At 34.2% G+C, this 20,137-nt stretch overlaps 2 protein-coding genes across 6 annotated transcripts in view; both read left to right on the top strand.

The window, feature by feature from the left end:
- The first annotated feature begins 5,304 nt into the window (after positions 1 to 5,304).
- On the top strand, positions 5,305 to 6,088 carry qrfp (pyroglutamylated RFamide peptide). Its single transcript, XM_052584564.1, has one exon. It carries the CDS (start codon positions 5,355 to 5,357, stop codon positions 5,862 to 5,864), a length of 510 nt encoding a protein of 169 aa, XP_052440524.1. The 5' UTR covers positions 5,305 to 5,354; the 3' UTR covers positions 5,865 to 6,088.
- Positions 6,089 to 7,693: 1,605 nt separating this feature from the next.
- The window catches only part of LOC127979204 (H-2 class I histocompatibility antigen, alpha chain), a 29,967-nt gene continuing 17,523 nt past the window's right edge, over positions 7,694 to 20,137 (top strand). Inside the window, exons 1-9 of one of the 5 annotated variants that reach the window (XM_052584493.1) lie at positions 7,694 to 7,856; positions 8,811 to 9,083; positions 9,200 to 9,487; positions 11,193 to 11,477; positions 11,610 to 11,735; positions 11,946 to 11,981; positions 12,187 to 12,243; positions 12,572 to 12,639; positions 13,210 to 13,930. In XM_052584493.1, the coding sequence (XP_052440453.1) occupies positions 7,793 to 7,856; positions 8,811 to 9,083; positions 9,200 to 9,487; positions 11,193 to 11,477; positions 11,610 to 11,735; positions 11,946 to 11,981; positions 12,187 to 12,243; positions 12,572 to 12,639; positions 13,210 to 13,278 (1,266 nt within the window). In that variant the 5' untranslated portion in view covers positions 7,694 to 7,792 and the 3' untranslated portion in view covers positions 13,279 to 13,930. Of the gene's footprint in view, positions 7,857 to 8,810; positions 9,084 to 9,199; positions 9,488 to 11,192; positions 11,478 to 11,609; positions 11,736 to 11,945; positions 11,982 to 12,186; positions 12,244 to 12,571; positions 12,640 to 13,209; positions 13,931 to 18,474; positions 18,637 to 20,137 lie in introns of those variants that run through there. The other 4 variants (XM_052584495.1, XM_052584496.1, XM_052584497.1 and 1 more) reach the window with 4 other exon arrangements.

Below are 20,137 nucleotides of genomic sequence, written 5' to 3' on the forward strand. Positions count from 1 at the left end.
GGATTTTGATGGCTGCAACACAGTCCACAATGAATGTACATGACCTTTGAGCCCTTAGATAGCATTTCATAAGAAACCGTCATCATACCGCTGATTCCCTACTTTAATGGGAAGTCCACGTTTATCAAGACAATGGCAGGTCTCATTCTGCATGTGCCACAATAGCATGGTTTTACAGACACAGAGTAAATGTTTTCGAGTCCAGATCTGTCTCCTATTGAAAATGTATGGCACATCATGAAAAGGGGGCAAACATTCTGCTTGAAAAAATGTAAAAATACCTTCAATTCTGATATAAACATGAAAGGACAGGTGATGTGACAGTGTTAGACTTGCCTCTGTCCCAGCTTTTTTTGGAGTGTGTTGGAATCATCAAAGGTTTGTTTATATTCACAAAATATAATTTATTTGGTCTGAGAAAATATGTTTTTTGGAGATTTTTTCTTTGTAGTTTTGTCAGTTAAATAAAGATGAAAGAGAATTAACAAATTACAGATGCTGTAATTTTACAAAATTACAGATTGTAAATATTTAAGTTGAAAATCTTTTTTCATATAAATTGTGTACATCATAGAGAACAAAATTATGTGATAATGATCAGTGTAAAAAAAATCAACCAATCCCTTTAAAGACTCGATTCAAAATCACAATGAAAATGTCATTTAAAAATGAAAAAGAAATGGAAATATGATTTAACTGACTTGGTCTTATACCATGATGATTTAAGTGTTTATTTGAGCGGTGTATATGTAGAGATCAGTGTGTTAAGCTAGTTTGTAGTGAATGGTGTTAAGCATTCAACTTTTACATTTGTGACCCTGGACCACAAAACATTATAAATATAAATCTCTATTATAAATATCAATAAGACAATATCAGGCTATAGATACAACTGGAATCTGAGTTTACAAAAAAAAAAAAGTAAAAGAAAATGTAAAAGAAAAAAAAATGTTTCAATTTGTTAAGAGAAAATTTTTTTTTTTTTTTTTTTTTTAGAAAAACATTTTCAATTTATTTATTTTTCTTCATGAATTTCACTGTTTTACTTAAGACCGGTTATTTTCTGCTGTCATTTTATTGCCAGCAGTTGAGATCATGCTGAATACTTTTTTTGTTGTTAAAGCGGTGTTGCTGTTGTAAAGTTAATTTTGACTCGTACAATGTATTGCTGGCTATTGCTACAAATATACCTGTGCTACTTATGACTGGTTTTGTGCTCCGGGGGCACATTTCGCTTCAGATTTTGTTTAGATACAATGTAGTGAAGTGATATAAATAAATATGTTTCATTGTTTTGAATTCAGATATAGATATAGATTTGGGTTTATAGTTCACAGTAGAGGGGTCTGTGTAACTCTGGAGCCGAGTCTCTCCATTTTTACTTCATTAGTCACTCTTCGCTCACCTAGAACAGCGAAGAACGTAACACTTTCATGCCTTTCGTGCTTTATGTATTAAATGAGTTCTTACCGCACTCATGTCATGCTGTTTGGAAACCTGTTTGTGTAAAAGGAAACGGAAACTTGTGACAGAGAGCTCTATCAGTGCCAGTAACAGCATAAACATCTTTTCAAACATTCTTCAAGTTGTTTTGTAACTTGTTGATGTCATGTTTCTGTTTCCTTATGTACATCTGTCTACACACACACACATATACATATATATATATAGTATATATAGTAAGTATTTAAGATGACAAAATAAATAAAAATGTATTACATTTCCTGAAATCTACGTTTAGTTCTATTGCTAAGTTTTATTTTGAGAACATGCCCTGACAGGAATGCAGTTGGCTCAGTTCTGTGGAATCAGTAATCTGAGCACATCTGAGAAAATGTAAAAGACTGTCAAACTTTGAATGTTGGCTTGACAAAGCCTTACCTGAAAGATAACTAAGGCTTACAGGGATACTCTGTCCCTAAATGAAAATTTTGTCATTATTCACTTTACCCCCATGTTGTTCCAAACCCGTAAAGCTTCGTTCATCTTCGGAACACAATATAACATATTTTGGATGAAAATAGGTAGGCTTGGGACTGTCCCATAGACTGCCAAATAAATAACAGTGTCAAGGTCCAGGAAAGTATGAAATAGCATCTTCAAAGTAGTCCATCTGCCATCAGTAATTCAACTGCAATGTAATGAATCTATGAGAATACTTTTTGTACATGAAGAAAACAACAATAATGACTAGGGCTGGGCGATATATCTAACGATATGATCATGCGCATCTAATCAGTAAAGCTGCTTCCATGATTACCGCTAAAATCACCATCACCTGCTTATAATTGGAGTAGCATTTAATAAACAGAGCCGTAGATCGCTGACAAGCTTCGCAATATCACGTTCATTGTCCCAGATGAATCGCCTTCGATAATGAACGCGATATTGCGTAGCTTGTCAGCGATCTACAGCTCTGTTTATTAAATGCTGCTCCATTCAAAAGCAGGTGATGGCGATTTAGCTGTCATCACGGAACCAGATTTACTGACTAGATGCGCATGATCATATCGTTAGATATATCGCCCAGCCCTAATAATGACTTTATTCAACAAAAGTGTCTTTACAAATCAGCGTAGCACCATTTTGGCAATTCTGAGCAATACATAGATGTCATAGTCTCATCCGCGCTGTGCTGATGTGCTCTTTGTTTTCAAACCAAATCGTAAATCCATGTAAAAATGTATCCTTGTTTTCATTTTGTGGTAGATTAACCCTTTAAAATGTTTGTGCATGGACGCAATAAAAAGTCAAATTTTCCATCTAAATAAAAAAATAGGAAATGAAAAAAATGCCTAGCAGTACCTGGATCATGTGTGTTAAGTCTCCTGCTATTTGAAATTGTTAAATTTAATAATAAATAAACAATAAACTGTAGTACCTGTAATTTGTTGATCAATAAGGACACTGTAAGAAAAATATCTACAAAAATGGTACGTAGGACATTATCCATTATCCGCTGTAACTCTGTAACCCAAACAACACAAAAATGCTATGTGTAATTTAAAATGTAGGTAAAAAAAACCTGTGAAAAATCAATATGGAAAATTCCTTTATTACAGATTTTTCTTAGAGTGTGGCATACTGACTATACACTACTTAAAACTATAATTGTTCAGAATGTGTAGTTTTACTTTACTAGCTAATAAAAAAAAATGCAACTTATATTGTAATGGTTCCACAATGTGTTTCAAAGTTTTATTTTAAAATAGTTATTTATATTTTAATTATGCATTTATATTATTTTACGAACAAATATTATAATAATATATATAATAAAGTTAATATACAGTATATAAAATATTTTTTTTCCTGGGATTTAATGTGACACAATTTTGCGTCGTGATTATGTAATGGCATCATCGCGCAATGACATCACTATGTCATTTAGCAACTTTTAGCAACAAATCGACCCTCCTTTAGCAACTTTCCCTTGAAAATTAGTTGGCAAACTGCATTAAAGGGCACCGGTCATGCCCTTTTCATAAGATGTAATAGATGTCTTGGGTGTCCCCAGAATGTGTCATTGAAGTTTCAGCTCAAAATACCCCACAGATTATTCATTATAAAATGTGATTTTTAGGGCCTGTCTAAAAAAAAGAGCTGTCACTTTAAAATGAAAATGAGCTTCAGAAGAATGCTTATTTGATACATTTATGTACTTGTAGAGTTTTCACATATCATATTTTATTTTACCTATTTTTTATTTTACCTATTTTATTTATTTGTTTAGGCAAAAAAACAACGACATACTTTAATATGCACGGTTGTAAATTGATAACAGCTGAACTGTTGTCAAGCCAACAATTTCCCTTTACAAAAAACATACTGCTGTAGATCCATCTCTTCATTTAATCTGGTCGGGGTTGAATGTTTTGTTCGTTATCTGGCTCGGCTCGGTGTTCATCTTCAGTTCTCTCTTCACAGCAGTTCAGTCAGTGTACTGTTTGAGTACATGAATTACTCCAGGATATTGGTTTGTTTTAACTCATAGGGAGTGTCAGACACATTAAACAAGTTAACAGCTTAAGTCATTTGTGGATTAATGCGTATTAGAGATGCGAACCGTTTAAAACGATTCAGTTCGATTTGGTGAACTGGTTCAAGAAGATCCGGTTACATCGAATGATTCGTTCACGAACCGGATATCACAAACTGCTTTGTTTTGAACTCTCTCTCACAACAGACACTGAAAAGAAGACAATGCTGAATAAAGTCATAGTTTTTGCTATTTTTGAACCAAAATGTATTTTCAATGCTTAAAGATATTCTAACCGACCCTCTGATGTCACATGGACTATACTTTGTTGTTTTTCTTACCTTTCTGGACATGGACAGTATACCGTACACACAGTTTCAATGGAGGGACAGAAAGCTCTCTGACTAAATCTAAAATATCTTAAACTGTGTTCTGAAGATGAACGGAGGTCCTACGGGTTTGGAACGACAGGAGGGTGAGTTATTAATGACATAATTTAGATTTTTGGGTGAACTAACCCTTTAATGGATGATCTATGACAATTCATATATAAGGCAAATACTTCAAAATCACTAGCACAACCTTTATAAATAAAACAATCATCAATATATCTTTGCACCATACCAAATTGCTGATAAAAAGATTGTTATTGAAAATATATTGATCTTCAAGATAATCAAGATAAAGGTATCCATTGTCAGGGGCCATATAATAATGGGGATGCAAAAATAAAAAGTGGGTGGATTTTTATTGCTAACACAACACACATTTATGTACATATGTACATTTATGTATTCATTTCATTTATGTATTTTGCATAATAGGTGCCCCTTAGGATGGATGGATGCTAAAATGGCCTAATGATCTGAACTTTATACTGATAACTGCAAAATTCTTTCTGATGTTTCTGAGCCCTCCTGGTGAGGTGCAAACTCAAAACAAACTTTAGCCTTTGTGTGTGTGTGTGTGTGTGTGTGTGTGTGTGTCTGTGTGTGTCTGTGTGTGTCTGTGTGTGTGTGTGTGTTAGATTGCATGCGTGCCCGTTGTCCGGTAATTGTCCCCTTCGCCTGTGCCAGTTAAAATATCTGTGTATCCTAGTTAAAGGAATTTTGATGACATTGTAGAGATGTGTTTGTGCGTCACAGGCATTTTGAACCAATTAATAAACAACTGCCTGTCTCATTGACAATGGACAGATCTTATATGGTTAGGGTATTTAAAGAAGCTGCAAAGAGATGACTTGAGGGAGATTCAGAGCATTCTGCAAGGTAAGTCTTACAATCAGTTCAATGTGAAAAATTAAGTCAGTGCAGGATGACGTTTGTCTCTTTTTGGAAGGAATTCTCTCAATTCTCATTTATTCCTTATATTTCAGATGAAAATCCAGGTTTTCCATCTCTCTTCCACTCTTCAAACCACAGTCTTTTTCTTGCTGGTGCTGCTGGTCCAGCCTCCCAGAGGTCTAATGCTGCCACACCATCCCATGGTTTACCTGCCTACGCTGGAAAACCCTGAGTGGGAGGCTGCACTGCTCCAGCTTCAGGCTTCACTGGGAGCTCCAGGCAGCCGAACAGCGGCCGAGCTCCAGCCCTGGGCTCTGACTGAGGAGCTGGGCCCCGAGGAGCTTCTGGAGAGAGTGAAGGCAGAGCTGGGATGGGGACAGAGGAGCACAGTGAAGGGCCAGAAGAGAGAGGAGCTGGGACGCAGACCAGTGGGGACATTCCCAGACAACCATATAGTGGCTGTACCATATCCACAGGGGGGAGAGGTGGAGGAGGAGGAGGGTGGAGAGAAGAGGAACGAGGCTCTCACTTCCATCGCAGGAGGTTTGCAAGCCTTCAACAGACAGAAAGGAGGATTTGGCTTTCGATTTGGCAGAAAGTGAAGGGAAAGGTGTGTGTGTGTGTGCGTACGTGTGTGTGTGTGTGTGTGTGTGTGTGTGTGTGTGTGTGTGTGTGTGTGTGGATTATGTACGTAGCTATACTTTGGAGACAAATGTGTCCCTAAAAGTGAACTAAATCTAAATATTTTAAAATGTCTTTGAGAATTATGGTGTGGAGATAACAGAAATCATGTTTATTTCAAAATGCAGATTATATGACATTTATTAAAAACTGTTAACAAATATTATGTAGTAATCACTTATTTTTCCAGAAAACATCTTTCTCACTTAAAGTGAAATCTGTATACTGTCTCAGACTCAAATTGATGTATGTTGCCAGCATTGCTGCATGACACCTTCAATTGGCAACTATCATTAAAAATCCACTTTTGTTTGTTTTGTAATAAACAAAACCACTAACTTAGAGGTTATGTAAAAAAAAAAAAAAAATAGTAATGTCCTGAAAAAAAAGGGAGACCAAATAGAATTTCCCTGGATTTGAAAAAAAAATGAAATGGCATGTCATAGACAAAAACAGCTAATTTAGGCCACAATGTTAACTATATTGCTACAGATCTTGCTCTACCTGAAAACTATAGTTTGAAAGAGGATTGTGTGTGGTAAATGCATGGCCACTGAACTTCATATAGACAGTACAAAGATGGGCATGAATATATGATATTAATAAATTGGATGAAACAATATACAGTGTTAAACTAAAAGTGGAAATTAGCTGTGAATAGTCTAATTTTCACTGGGATTCAATTAAAAAATAAAATAACAAGAACTGAATGAACATAGGCAAAAACAATTGATTTTATTTATTTTTTTAAACCACCAATAAATTTTTAGGTTTCTGGATTTTTTATACCTAATTTTGTATAAAGATTATTCTCAACTGTTATAACAGAATCATCTTATATTTTTTTCTTTATGCAAAATATGTGTAAAATGACCAGAAATAGGTTTTCCCATTATGTACAAAGTATCTATGAATACTTTCTAATTTTCACATTAATGTGTTTTTTTCTTTCCTTTCCTTTTTTTTTTTTGCAACATGTATTGAAAAGAGAAGTGTAATAATGGGAGTAATAAGATTTTGTAACAATTTAATACATAACAAGATTTTCATAATTATATATAACATTTCATAGGAATATTGAAATATATTTTCTTTCCCTTTTCATTTGTTGTGTCTCCTGAAGTGCATAATAAACATGCATTTATAGTCCCGGTGTCCTGAAGCTGAAGACATGTATGAAATCAATGTCCTGTTTCTTAACAGAAAGTCATAATTTGATTTGAAACCCAATAACTTTTTACTGAGATGTTGATTTACGACAAACAGTTTGAAAATTAGTCACATTATATAAAATATTATATTAATTCCATAAGTAAGTGTGTTACATTTGATAACTAAATTAACATCAGCCATTTTTGAAGACCAAGGAGATGGAGTGGTGGTAGTGAAACATCCAATCATTTGGTATCTGAAAACCCCTTTATCCTTATCCTTTTTTTCCTCCTTTTTTTTCTTAAGAAAACAAACAGCAAATGGATAGAGTTTTTATTTTTTAAGAATAGAATCAGAATAGACAGCACAAGAGTTTGAGGGTCAAATAAAGAGGGAAGAGATGTTTTTAGCCAATTCTTGAAGATGGCTGGACTTAGCTGCTTGGATTATTAAATGCCTTATTTAATGATTTATTATCACAAGTTCACAACAGACGCAGGAGCATAAACTCCGCACTCCTGTGGATCCTGTGTATAAGTGACGCTGTGCGCGCTGTTTTATCATTGGATCGGATCTCTGGAGGGTGTGGATTGGTACTTTTTTTTACACATTAACCTGTTGGACTGGCTTCAGATCAACAGAAGTCGTCGAATAAAGAAGACACGTATAGGCTCTGAAGCCTTAACAGGCTTTAAAAATGGGACTTTTTCTAGTTTTGTGCTCGGTGTTTCTGCTAGGTGCTGCTGTACCTGCCCGGAGCGGTGAGTCTGCTGCTTAACAGCGCGTTTAGTTTTAATTTAATATTATTATCAGAAAACTGAAAGCAAAATCATGTTGCCATCATTCAATATAGTTCCTCAATATGCGTACTGTAATATATATATATCAACATAATGAGTGTTTAAAAGACTTAAACTGTATTTTTCTCGAGTGATTAGTTAGTTCAGGTGTGTTTTGGTGTCCAGGTGTGTCGTTAAAATGGCGCAGGTACAGAAATACTTTCGGTTTATGTTACTTCCTTGAAAAACAAGTGTATGAGTTACATAAACTCGACGGATCTTTTAACTAGGCCTACTCCACTACACATAAACTACTGAATAATTAGCTTGAAATAGGTCTAATCTAACTTGCAAGTTTTCGTTATTTAGCCTACTTAAATTAAAATACGTTTATTGTATTGTGGAATGACGTGTTACTAAAATAATAATAATATATAAGACAATGAAGTGTAAAAAAAAAAAGAATATTAAATTTAAAAGGCCTATCCATTACTTTCTTTTTAGGCTATCTTAAAGCGATTTTCTGTCTACAGTAATACATTAAAGTTTGTGGACTAATTTGAGTTTTTTTTTTATAACAAAAATTTGAGTTTGTGTTCTACTTCTCGAAATAGAATAGGCTGTAACAGAGAAAGACTATTGTTGTTACAAACAGCTTATCAGCTAGAGTGCAAGTGACATTATAAATGACTCGATAAATAAACCTGGGCTGGTTTTAGTTTTGTTCTTCTCCTAACCGAATTGATTACGGTTGTCGCCACCTACTGGTTAAACTATTTTTATACAAAACTTATAAATATAATAGACCTTGACTTGGCGAAACAAGATTGATTTTATTTATATCACCGTTTATTTCCTTTTTTTTAAATATTTTTTAAATAATAATTACTATTATTATTTGCTATTTATGCATTTTTTTCCCCTCTTGCATTGCAGAAAAACACTCTCTGTACTACATATATACAGCTTTATCCAAACCTGTCGAGCGGCCGGGCATCTATCAGTTCACTGCTATGGGTCTGCTAGATGACAGAGAGATCGACTATTACAATAGCATCGAACAGAAAAAGATTCCCAAACAGACCTGGATGAAGGAGAAAATGCAGCAGGATTACTGGGAGAAAGGCACCCAGTCCAGAAAGAGCAAAGAACAGTGGTTTAATGTGAACGTCGACATTTTGATGAAACGCATGAGACACAATGAATCAGGTGAGGAACACTGATACAATTCAACATGCATATTTTTATGAACATTTTTTATCTTTTTTTTTATTTTTACATTTTTACCTCTAAATCACAATCATTTTAATTTGTTTCTATTTCAGATGTTCATGTTCTTCAGTGGAGACATGGTTGTGAAATTGAGAAACAGGGAGATGAAGTAAAATTTTCCAAAGGCATTGATGAGTACAGCTACGATGGAGATAACTTCCTGTCTTTTGATGATAAGGAGTCTCAGTGGGTCGCTCCTGTTGATGCAGCTCTACCAACCAAGAGGAAGTGGGATAATGTGCCCATCCTAAACCAGTACACCAAGGGCTACCTGGAGAAAGAGTGTGTGGACTGGCTTAACAAATTCAGAGAATATGGAGATGAGGAGCTCCAAAACGGCTGTGAGTAAATGTTTGATCTGCAGCTGTCATACAGATATACAGTATTGTTCAAAATAATAGCAGTACAATGTGACTAACCAGAATAATCAAGGTTTTTCGTATATTTTTTTATTGCTACGTGGCAAACAAGTTACCAGTAGGTTCAGTAGATTCTCAGAAAACAAATGAGACCCAGCATTCATGATATGCACGCTCTTTAAGGCTGTGCAATTGGGCAATTAGTTGAATTAGTTGAAAGGGGTGTGTTCAAAAAAATAGCAGTGTGGCATTCAATCACTGAGGTCATCAATTTTGTGAAGAAACAGGTGTGAATCAGGTGGCCCCTATTTAAGGATGAAGCCAACACTTGTTGAACATGCATTTGAAAGCTGAGGAAAATGGGTCGTTCAAGACATTGTTCAGAAGAACAGCGTACTTTGATTAAAAAGTTGATTAGAGAGGGGAAAACCTATAAAGAGGTGCAAAAAATGATAGGCTGTTCAGCTAAAATGATCTCCAATGCCTTAAAAAGGAGAGCAAAACCAGAGAGACGTGGAAGAAAATGGAAGACAACCATCAAAATGGATAGAAGAATAACCAGAATGGCAAAGGCTCAGCCAATGATCACCTCCAGGATGATCAAAGACAGTCTGGAGTTACCTGTAAGTACTGTGACAGTTAGAAGATGTCTGTGTGAAGCTAATCTATTTTCAAGAATCCCCCGCAAAGTCCCTCTGTTAAAAAAAAGGCATGTGCAGAAGAGGTTACAATTTGCCAAAGAACACATCAACTGGCCTAAAGAGAAATGGAGGAACATTTTGTGGACTGATGAGAGTAAAATTGTTCTTTTTGGGTCCAAGGGCCACAGGCAGTTTGTGAGACGACCCCCAAACTCTGAATTCAAGCCACAGTACACAGTGAAGACAGTGAAGCATGGAGGTGCAAGCATCATGATATGGGCATGTTTCTCCTACTATGGTGTTGGGCCTATTTATCGCATACCAGGGATCATGGATCAGTTTGCATATGTTAAAATACTTGAAGAGGTCATGTTGCCCTATGCTGAAGAGGACATGCCCTTGAAATGGTTGTTTCAACAAGACAATGACCCAAAACACACTAGTAAACGGGCAAAGTCTTGGTTCCAAACCAACAAAATTAATGTTATGGAGTGGCCAGCCCAATCTCCAGACCTTAATCCAATTGAGAACTTGTGGGGTGATATCAAAAATGCTGTTTCTGAAGCAAAACCAAGAAATGTGAATGAATTGTGGAATGTTGTTAAAGAATCATGGAGTGGAATAACAGCTGAGAGGTGCCACAAGTTGGTTGACTCCATGCCACACAGATGTCAAGCAGTTTTAAAAAACTGTGGTCATACAACTAAATATTAGTTTAGTGATTCACAGGATTGCTAAATCCCAGAAAAAAAAAATGTTTGTACAAAATAGTTTTGAGTTTGTACAGTCAAAGGTAGACACTGCTATTTTTTTTGAACACACCCCTTTCAACTAATTGCCCAATTGCACAGCCTTAAGAGCGTGCATATCATGAATGCTGGGTCTTGTTTGTTTTCTGACAATCTACTGAACCTACTGGTAACTTGTTTGCCACGTAGCAATAAAAAATATACTAAAAACCTTGATTATTCTGGTTAGTCACATTGTACTGCTATTATTTTGAACAATACTGTAACTCACTGATACCCTGATTTCTGTGTCCTCAGCTCCTCCAGAAGTTGATGTGTTCGCAAAAAGGTGCACCAGTGACAAAACCAAAGTCAAACTCTCCTGTTTTGCCACTGGCTTTTACCCCAAAGATGTGATATTGAGCATCAGGAAATATCGCTCACCCCTGCCTGAAGAGGAGATTGTATCCTCAGGAATCAGACCAAACCATGATGGGACCTTCCAGCTGAAGAAGAGTGTGATTATCCAGGAGGATGAAAAAGCAGAATATGATTGTTTTGTGTCTCACAGAACCCTCAAAGAGCCAATTGTCATTAAATGGGGTAATTAGCATTTAGATTTAAATTATAACATGATATTAAAATCAAAAGGCTTTTAAATTGTGAACTTTTTTCTTCTGTTTTATCCTTGATCAGTTCAGATTTATTTTAAATATTTATTTTGTATTTGTATAGATGGAAAATGCCCAGACTGCACTGAAGGGAATATGATGAGTATGGTGATTGGAGTAGTGATTGGAGTCGTGCTTATGCTGGGAGTCGGCGCATTGGTTTTCTTCTTAATGAAGAGGAGAAACTCTGGTGAGTATGGACTGAATAATGATAAACCATACTTTCTTATTATCAGTTTTGTGTTTTCAAAGGAATGATTTTCCCCAATAAAACATTTATTTTGGTGTTGTAATTATATATTGCTTCTGATTTCCACTGAACAAACATCTATCATACAGATTTAGATCTAGTTGTGGCTATGTTAAAATACACTTTAACATTTCACTGTTTCTTCAACAGGACAACAGAGGGCTAATAACATGACAAGTAATAATGGTAACTGTTTTATATATTTCATTTTAAAGGTGATGTTACAATTAGTATACAAATTGTTCATTAAATATCTGTAAACACAAAAATGTGGAATCAAAGTGTAATGTAAGTAAAATGTACAGGCATTGGAGATAGCATCTCACTATGCAGTTCAAAATCTCTGATGTGACTTGTATTGCTGCTTAATTTGAATATCTGTATGTTACAGGAAATCCAACTGAGATGCCTAAGACAAAAATAGGAGGAGGTTCTGACTCTGACTCTGGTGAATATGCCACTATCTCATGCTTTTATTTAAATAAAGCACCAAAATCAGGTTACATCTTTAAATGCATAATTTGTCTTTCTGGAATCCAAACTGGTATTAATCTCATTGTGCGCACACACACACACACACACACAAACATGCACAAACAGAGCAAAGCATTATGAGCTGTATATGCAAGCTTTTCACCACTGTTTCATGTACAAGCTGTTTTTTTTTTCTTTTCCATTTTTTTTTATTGATTGATTGATTGGTGCATCCCTGTGTAATATGTCATCTCATGCACAGCACTGGAGAAACACTTTGACAATTTACTGTTTCTCAACAGGAAAAGGAAGTACTGATCCAAGTCCAGACAGCAGTCCCTCTAACTCTCAGGAGTCAGTGAACCTCATGGTAACTATATTTTAAATATAATATCAGTGCAGCCAGAGGGAACACCTTAACATGTTTCTGTTTTCCCTCAGGTTAGGGTAGCACAGGAAAAATATAATCTGGTCAAAAAAATGGTTAAGCCTTAAAAAATTCGCCAAATTGTGGATCCTGGGGTTTGAACTAGCAGGGACAGGGAACCAGCAGCAGAGGTGCAGAGTAGACAAGTCTCATGTAATATTTGGGAAGTCTGAACATCAGCCAGAGACTGCAGCATTCTGGATGAACTGCAAATGTTTGATGACATACACCTCCATAGATATGACCCAAAGAAAGTTAGAGTAATCAGACAAAAGCAGACTTAAGGACCAGGATGTGGATAGCTATTTTTAAGCATCCCTTACACATTGAAGTGAACTCTACATTTGGGAATACTGGACATCCTCTAATTTTAAATAAAGCGTAGACAAGTGTAGCTACCTCTTGATTAAAAGTGTCTTAGAGACTAACATGGAAATACCAAACATCAGTTGCTTAATATTTAGCAACTCCTAATAGTAAACTGAATAACAAATATTACTGTCTGTGTTTCAGATTGAGAACCCCAGTGGTGAAAACCAGCCTGCAGAAGGACAAGCACTTCTAAAACAACAGCCTTCATAGTGAGAGCATCACTGAACGGCAGATCTGTGGCATTTGATATCAACAACTCTGACAGTTCTGACAATCATAATATTTTTGGAGACTGCTTGTAGTTAAATAAATTCTCTCAATTTTCATATAATCTGGAAATGTTTAAACACTGCTTGAGAAAATTATGTTTTCCAGATTAAATTATTATTGATACTTCTAAAGGCCGATGGTAGACACTTGTTTCATCATATTTGATATTTTCAATACTATCATTAAACATATTTGATAGTTTCAATACCAGTGAAACCAATGATCTAATTTACTAACAATTATCTGGAATACTCTATAAAAAGAGATATATTATTATTTTATACTCTTGAATGTCTTACTCTTCAAAAGTAGTTAAAATTGTGATTGTTTTACCTCAGCTGATTCATTTTGTTTTAATGCACTTCATTTACTCAGGCAATGATCACTTAAAATCATTCTTCATGATACCAAATGTATCAGTGGTATCAATGAATGCCTGCTGGTTATATGGGATCTACTTATTCTTGGTACAGCCTCATATTTTGATATTTCTATAAATTTGTGATATCTGAATCTGTTGAATACATTGTTTTATTTGTTAACATTTTGAAAACTCCAAATAAAATCAATTGGGATTACTTGGGAGAAAGAATTGCTTACTGTGAGTATTGTCATTAAACTGTCATTTCAGGAAAAGTTTCATGGCGTGAGGGTTTCATCCAAAATGCTGATTTAGGCATATACAGATATTATCATTTTACGTTTTCTGTATTTCTGTTCCTCCATTGTTTGTAATCAGTTTCCAGCTCTCTATCCATTTAGGCTATTCTCCAAACCATTTGTCCTGTGGTTGTCCTGGTGTCTCAGGCCAAAGACGGAGAAGGTTTTTATTTATTTTTTTTATTTTTTTATGTACCAGTATATTCTGGTATGAATTTTGCTGCGTTTGTCAGAAAACAAAAGTGTAATAAATATTTTATGCTTCCTTATTTTAAAACTGGGTTGTATTGACAGACTTTAATTTGATTACGAAATTATGTTAGCATCGTGCATGATGAAAGTGTATGTATTTTATACTTATTTAAAAATAGAGCGAAATATAGTATATAGATTTATCAACTAAAAAAAAAAAAAACGAACTATCCACAGTCGCTCTGGTCTCCAATGACTTGGAAAAAATACAAAATAAATAAATAAGTCCATGCATCCCCCAGATTCTTAAAAATACCTTCTTTTGTGTTCATCAGAAGAAAGAAATCCATACATGTTTGGGACAACTTGAGGGTGAGAAAATTATGACAGAATTTTCATTTTTGACTGAACAATCTTATTAAATACATGATTAATATCAGGATTAGATAGTCATTAAAGGATTATGTTTCACGTTTTGCCTTAAATTTGTTTGTCAAAACAAGACCCTAGAAACAATGACAAAATAAACAAAAAAATAGGAATTTCAGTTTATCCAGGATCTTGATTAATCCTGTTAGAACTGCTTTTAACTGTGGGATTTTGAAACTAAATTTATATTATTATTTAACTTATATAATAGATTTGGTCTGTTTAGAACAATTGTTTCATATGAATGTCAGCATTATGATAAACTGTATGAGACACAATGAATAGACTCAGACCTTCTGCATCCTCATCCTTTTTTAGAAAGCAAATGTTATTGTTTCAAAATCAGTTATATTCATATTGGGAAGCTAAAGACCTTGTTGTCTATAATTTAATCTATTTCAATATTTGGTACGATTTGTTGGTTTTATTGGTTACATGTCAAAAGTAGACTACAGGCATGTTAACATCAAGATTAATATTTGGTGTGATAAACTTTTAATCTGAATGGCTGTTAATGCATCTGTATAGAATAACATGAATATTTGCATAATGTCAATGCAATGCATTTTTTCACTGAGAGGCCTTCTAACCAGATCTGTGAAACAAAGCCAATCAAATTGCTATACAAAACTAACACAGAGATCATATTTCCTTCTCTTTGAGGGTGAACAGACTATTTTGCTAAGTGACTGTGTATAGATGCAGAATCCAGAGACTAATCTTATTTGGTAAATACCATATTTAATACAAAAATCTGAAATACTTTTTGATAGCATGTAAATAAATTATCAATTGACTTCCATTCTATATGGTCAGAGAGTGTATCTGTGTTTCATTCAGCTTCTTTAAAACTAACACTTTTGAATGTTATTCTGTAAAATATATATGCTTTAACTGCTTTAAATATTAATTGAAATCATTGTACGGATCAAAAACAGTTTCTGACTTTGTTTACTCATTTTATAAAGAACTATATCATTGCAAATTTGATTTTTATAAATGTGAAGAGTTCATTGAAATGCTCCATCAACACATTCCTATTATTGAAAAATAATTGAAGAATTTCATGGTTTTTGTGAATCAAATATAACAACTTCTTCTGAGATCAAAGACACCCAGCAGAAATGTACTTACATTTTTGGGAACTGATCGAAATTCCTCTTTATAATATGTAAAATGATTATATTAACAGTGGCAAAATGACTACTTGAAACAAGGTATCATTTTGTTAATTGCTAAACCAGATAAAGATCCAAACTTGATAGAAAATTGGAGACCAATCTCTCTTCTAACAATTGATTATAAATACATTACTTTAGCATTAGCTAACAGATTACGAGAAGGTTTAAATAAAATTATAAGTGAATAGGTTTTTTAAAAGATTGACACATAATGTTAGCATCATGCTAACAATATTAGACTTGGCTTGACATTATGGATTATGCTGAGAATGTTGATGATGGAGCCATTATTTTCTTTCTGGACTTTTCAATTTGATTGTTTTATATCTTCATTGAAATTGTTAAAAAACAATAAGTCATTAACATGTTTAAAATATTATGACATTATTTTTTGGTCCCCTGTTACTATTAATGTCACACTTACATGACTGTTATGCTGTGTTCTGTATGATATTTATTCTGTGTTCAATAATAATAATAAAAAAATAATAATATTAATAATAATAATAATAATCTGCCTTTAGCAACTTCCCCAGTTGAGTCATTCTACGAAACGGGTGCCCTTTGGGTCCGCAACATTTGATGAGATGCATAAGGCACAAACATGTCCCAAAATGTGTTTACAAAGCTTAAATGTATTCATTCAAGTGTTCTTGTTAACATGATATATGATAAAAATATATTTTTTAAAGAATAACATACTATTTTAATCATTTTGTTTTAGTTCATAGCCAAGTTCACATGTCCGTGTTGACCAACATGACATTTTCATCTAAAATATCACCAAATAAGTTATGTATTTTTTTTAAACATTTATTATTTTCAGGATTTTGTGCATGTCCCTTTTCACATAAGATATATTTGATTCAAAATAAACCTTATTTTTTGTAAATATTTTGTTATTTGTGTGCGTCCCTCAGTTTGACTTACCACCCCGTCACACTAACTTGTTTTATCTATAAATAAAGTACTGTTGCTTTAAATGACATCAGAGGGCGGAAGTGACATCATTGTAGCCTTCTTTGCCGCCAAGAACAAAAGCAGGCAAGTACTGACATTCCTCTGCAATCTTTATTTGTTGATTTTTCATGTTAGGAAGGTTCCGTCAAGCTTAAACCAACCACCCCGTCACGCAAAATAGAAAGGGAAAACTGATTTTTATTTTTTATTTTACATTGTTAATGCAAAAATATATATATTTCAGATAGAATGCATGTATGCTAGGTGAGGAACTTGACCACATGGGAGATCTGCGGCCATTTTGGGCTGAAATTTACCACCCCGTCACATACCACCCCATCACATGTTTTATTATGACGTGGTGGTAGGGGATGTGACGGGTTGGTTCTGCTTCCCATTTGAATGTGTGGAAATCAAGGATTCTAATATAGGCTAATCATTTTTTTTTCTTCTGTTAACTTAACCCTGTTTTGTTCATTCACTCACTCACTATATCACTCAAACACTTATTACTCACTATGTCTTACACTCACTCAATCTATTTAACTCACTCACTGTCACTCAATCACTATCCCTATCACTCACTCAAAAAAATCCTTTACCGGGAAGTTAGTTGCATGTGCTCCACGCAAAACCAGCTAAGATGTCAGTGCTTCACCACACAGCATTTCTCTTTTAACAAAACACTCCAAAAGGTTCCAACAGAAGCAATTGCTTGGGATAGTGAAGATCTCATTGGGAAGTGGTGTTTGCTTAAATATGATAATGATCTTTATCCTGGGATCATCATGGAAACAGATGAAACACATGCCCTTGTAAAGTGTATGCACCGTGTTGGAGCCAATAGGTTCTTCTGGCCTCCAAGAGATGACTTCCTCTGGTATCTCTTCGATGATGTGCTTGAAATCATTCAAACACCACAGCCTGTGACATCCCGCCACATGGAAATACAGAGGGATGTGTGGATGCGACTCTCCCTGTCACTGATATGATGCTCTTTTTTTTTTTCAGAGCATCACCAATGTTTTCCATTAAATCTCTAAGTTTAATGTTTCCCTCCCCAGTTGTATAAAGTTTAAAACAAGCATATCATATAGATAAACGCATTGTTCATACCACCCTGTCACAGTGAACCACTCCGTGACATCAGTTACCACCCCGTCACAGGGTCATTTTGTTACAATTGTATGTAAAATAAGTGAAATTTTACAAAAATTAATGTTGAATGATGTTGTTGTTGTTTGAACTAATCAAATAAATGTAACTTTATTGGTATTTTTTAAGTGTATTCGTTTTTTTAGTACAAACAATGAGGCCATTGAAATGTCAAATTCATTTTTCAAGATAAAAAAAACTAAGAATAAAAAAAAATGATTAACTTACAGACTTTCTATTGATGGCTTCCAAAAAAGGGACATTTTACTATTAGGAAAACATTAGATTTAAAAAATAAATTTCTTGTTTTACTACTCTACTGGCATACATATTGTCCGTGATGGGGTGGTACAAGAAAGACTCCCTTGCCTGAATAAAAAGCATAATATTATTAAGGATTTTGTGCCTGAGGTGGGAAAATATGTTTTTTGGAGGATTAACATATCTGTAAAGTTGTAAGAAAAAGAAAAAAAAGTTTGTTCTTCATGAAAATTTGGAAAACTGCAACATGGAAATGGCACCCGTTTCGTAGAATGACTCAGTTGTCAGCATCATCCGCCATTTTCTGATTCGGTTGTTGCGCAATTGTATTCAGACTCCAGTAAATATCAGGATAGTTTACAGAGAATGAAAATTTTTCCAGCCATGGGCACGACTGTCCCGACCGCGAGTTTTGCTCTGCTTTGTGTTTTTCTTCTCTGTGAGCCCTCACTTCAAACAGGTAAACGATCACATTTTGCTGTTTTTGTCGGAGAAACAAGGTGAAAGTTACTCTACACTTCCTGGTCTAACGTTATTGCCTAACGGTTTTGTCACGAAAGAACTAAAATTTGATTACGAATGTATGCTAATGTAATACATTTAAAAGTGTATCTACTCATATTAATAATTGTATAACAACAGTTTTGTCAACTCAAAAGCAACTCTCCACAGATCAACATGGCAGCGCAGGTTCCTTTATTTACCAACACCTTTATATTAGATGGCCTTACTATGTACTTTGGTACAATGCACTTATTGTGTACATACGCGCTTTACATAAGTGGTAAAGAAATAAAAACATTCACAATTGGCAGATAACAAAACCTTCAATATCTTCTTTAAGGCTTCTGGTTTAATTATAAATGTATCCAAATGTGAGTTATTAGTAATATTCCAGTGAGATCCTCTGTCTAATACCTAGGATTTCTTGTAACAAGGATGTTACAGAAAGACAAAACTTAAATTTCTCCTCTAGATTAAAAAAGACCAAAGCGTTATTAAACTGTTGGTCTGTTTATGGTCGTGTCCTATTATCTAAAACAGAAGGCTTATCTCGATCTGTCTATCACTCCCTATCTATATATGTTAAAAACTTTTATTCTAAAGATATCAATTATCTTTTTTATTCTTTTATTTGGAAAAACAAATCCCAAAGACTAAAGGGTTCTTACTAATAAGAAAGCTGAAGCGGGTCTGGAAATACTTCATCTTGAAGATGTTAACAGAACTTTTAAAGTCATTTGGATTAAAAAATGTTTGATTAATCGTTTCTCCCTTTGGAACCACATCCCACACAGTCTCTTTAATCAAAATAGGTGGCCTTTCTGTTAACTTGTGACTTTAATATTTCTAAACTTCCTCTTAAATTGTCAAAATTCCACCAGCAAGTGCTTTTAGCCTGGAAATTTGCTACTCACACAATTTCTCTCCTCACACTACCTTTACTTGGAATAATATCAATATAACGATTGCCAATAGATCTTTATTTTTAAGAAACTGGTTTAATACGGATATTTATCATCTTATAAATATGTTTGATAATTATGGGAATCTTTTAACTTAAGAACAATTCATGCAAATCCACAATTTCCCTGTGCATTTTAAGGAATTTAATTTGGTCATTAAAGCTATTCCTCCTACTCTTGTTCATCTGGTTCAAAGTCATATTCACTATAACTCTGTAGTAATGACAAAACCAAAATTAATTTTAAAATGTCTTGAACTGATTGGTAAAAAATGCAATAACAAACATATTTTCACTGTTTTCCCAAACAAAATAAAATAACACCTAGATGATTTTTTTAAACTCTATTATAGATGATATTCATTTGAAGACTGCATGGTTAATCCCTTTTAAATATTGTATCAATAACAAAAATAAAGAAATACATTTTCAAATTTTGCAAACCATCTACTCTGTTAAATCAATCATTTCAAGATACTCTGATATTGATGATTTA

This window comes from Carassius gibelio, chromosome B19 (assembly GCF_023724105.1).
Source record: "Carassius gibelio isolate Cgi1373 ecotype wild population from Czech Republic chromosome B19, carGib1.2-hapl.c, whole genome shotgun sequence".
NCBI classification, from domain to species: domain Eukaryota; kingdom Metazoa; phylum Chordata; class Actinopteri; order Cypriniformes; family Cyprinidae; genus Carassius; species Carassius gibelio.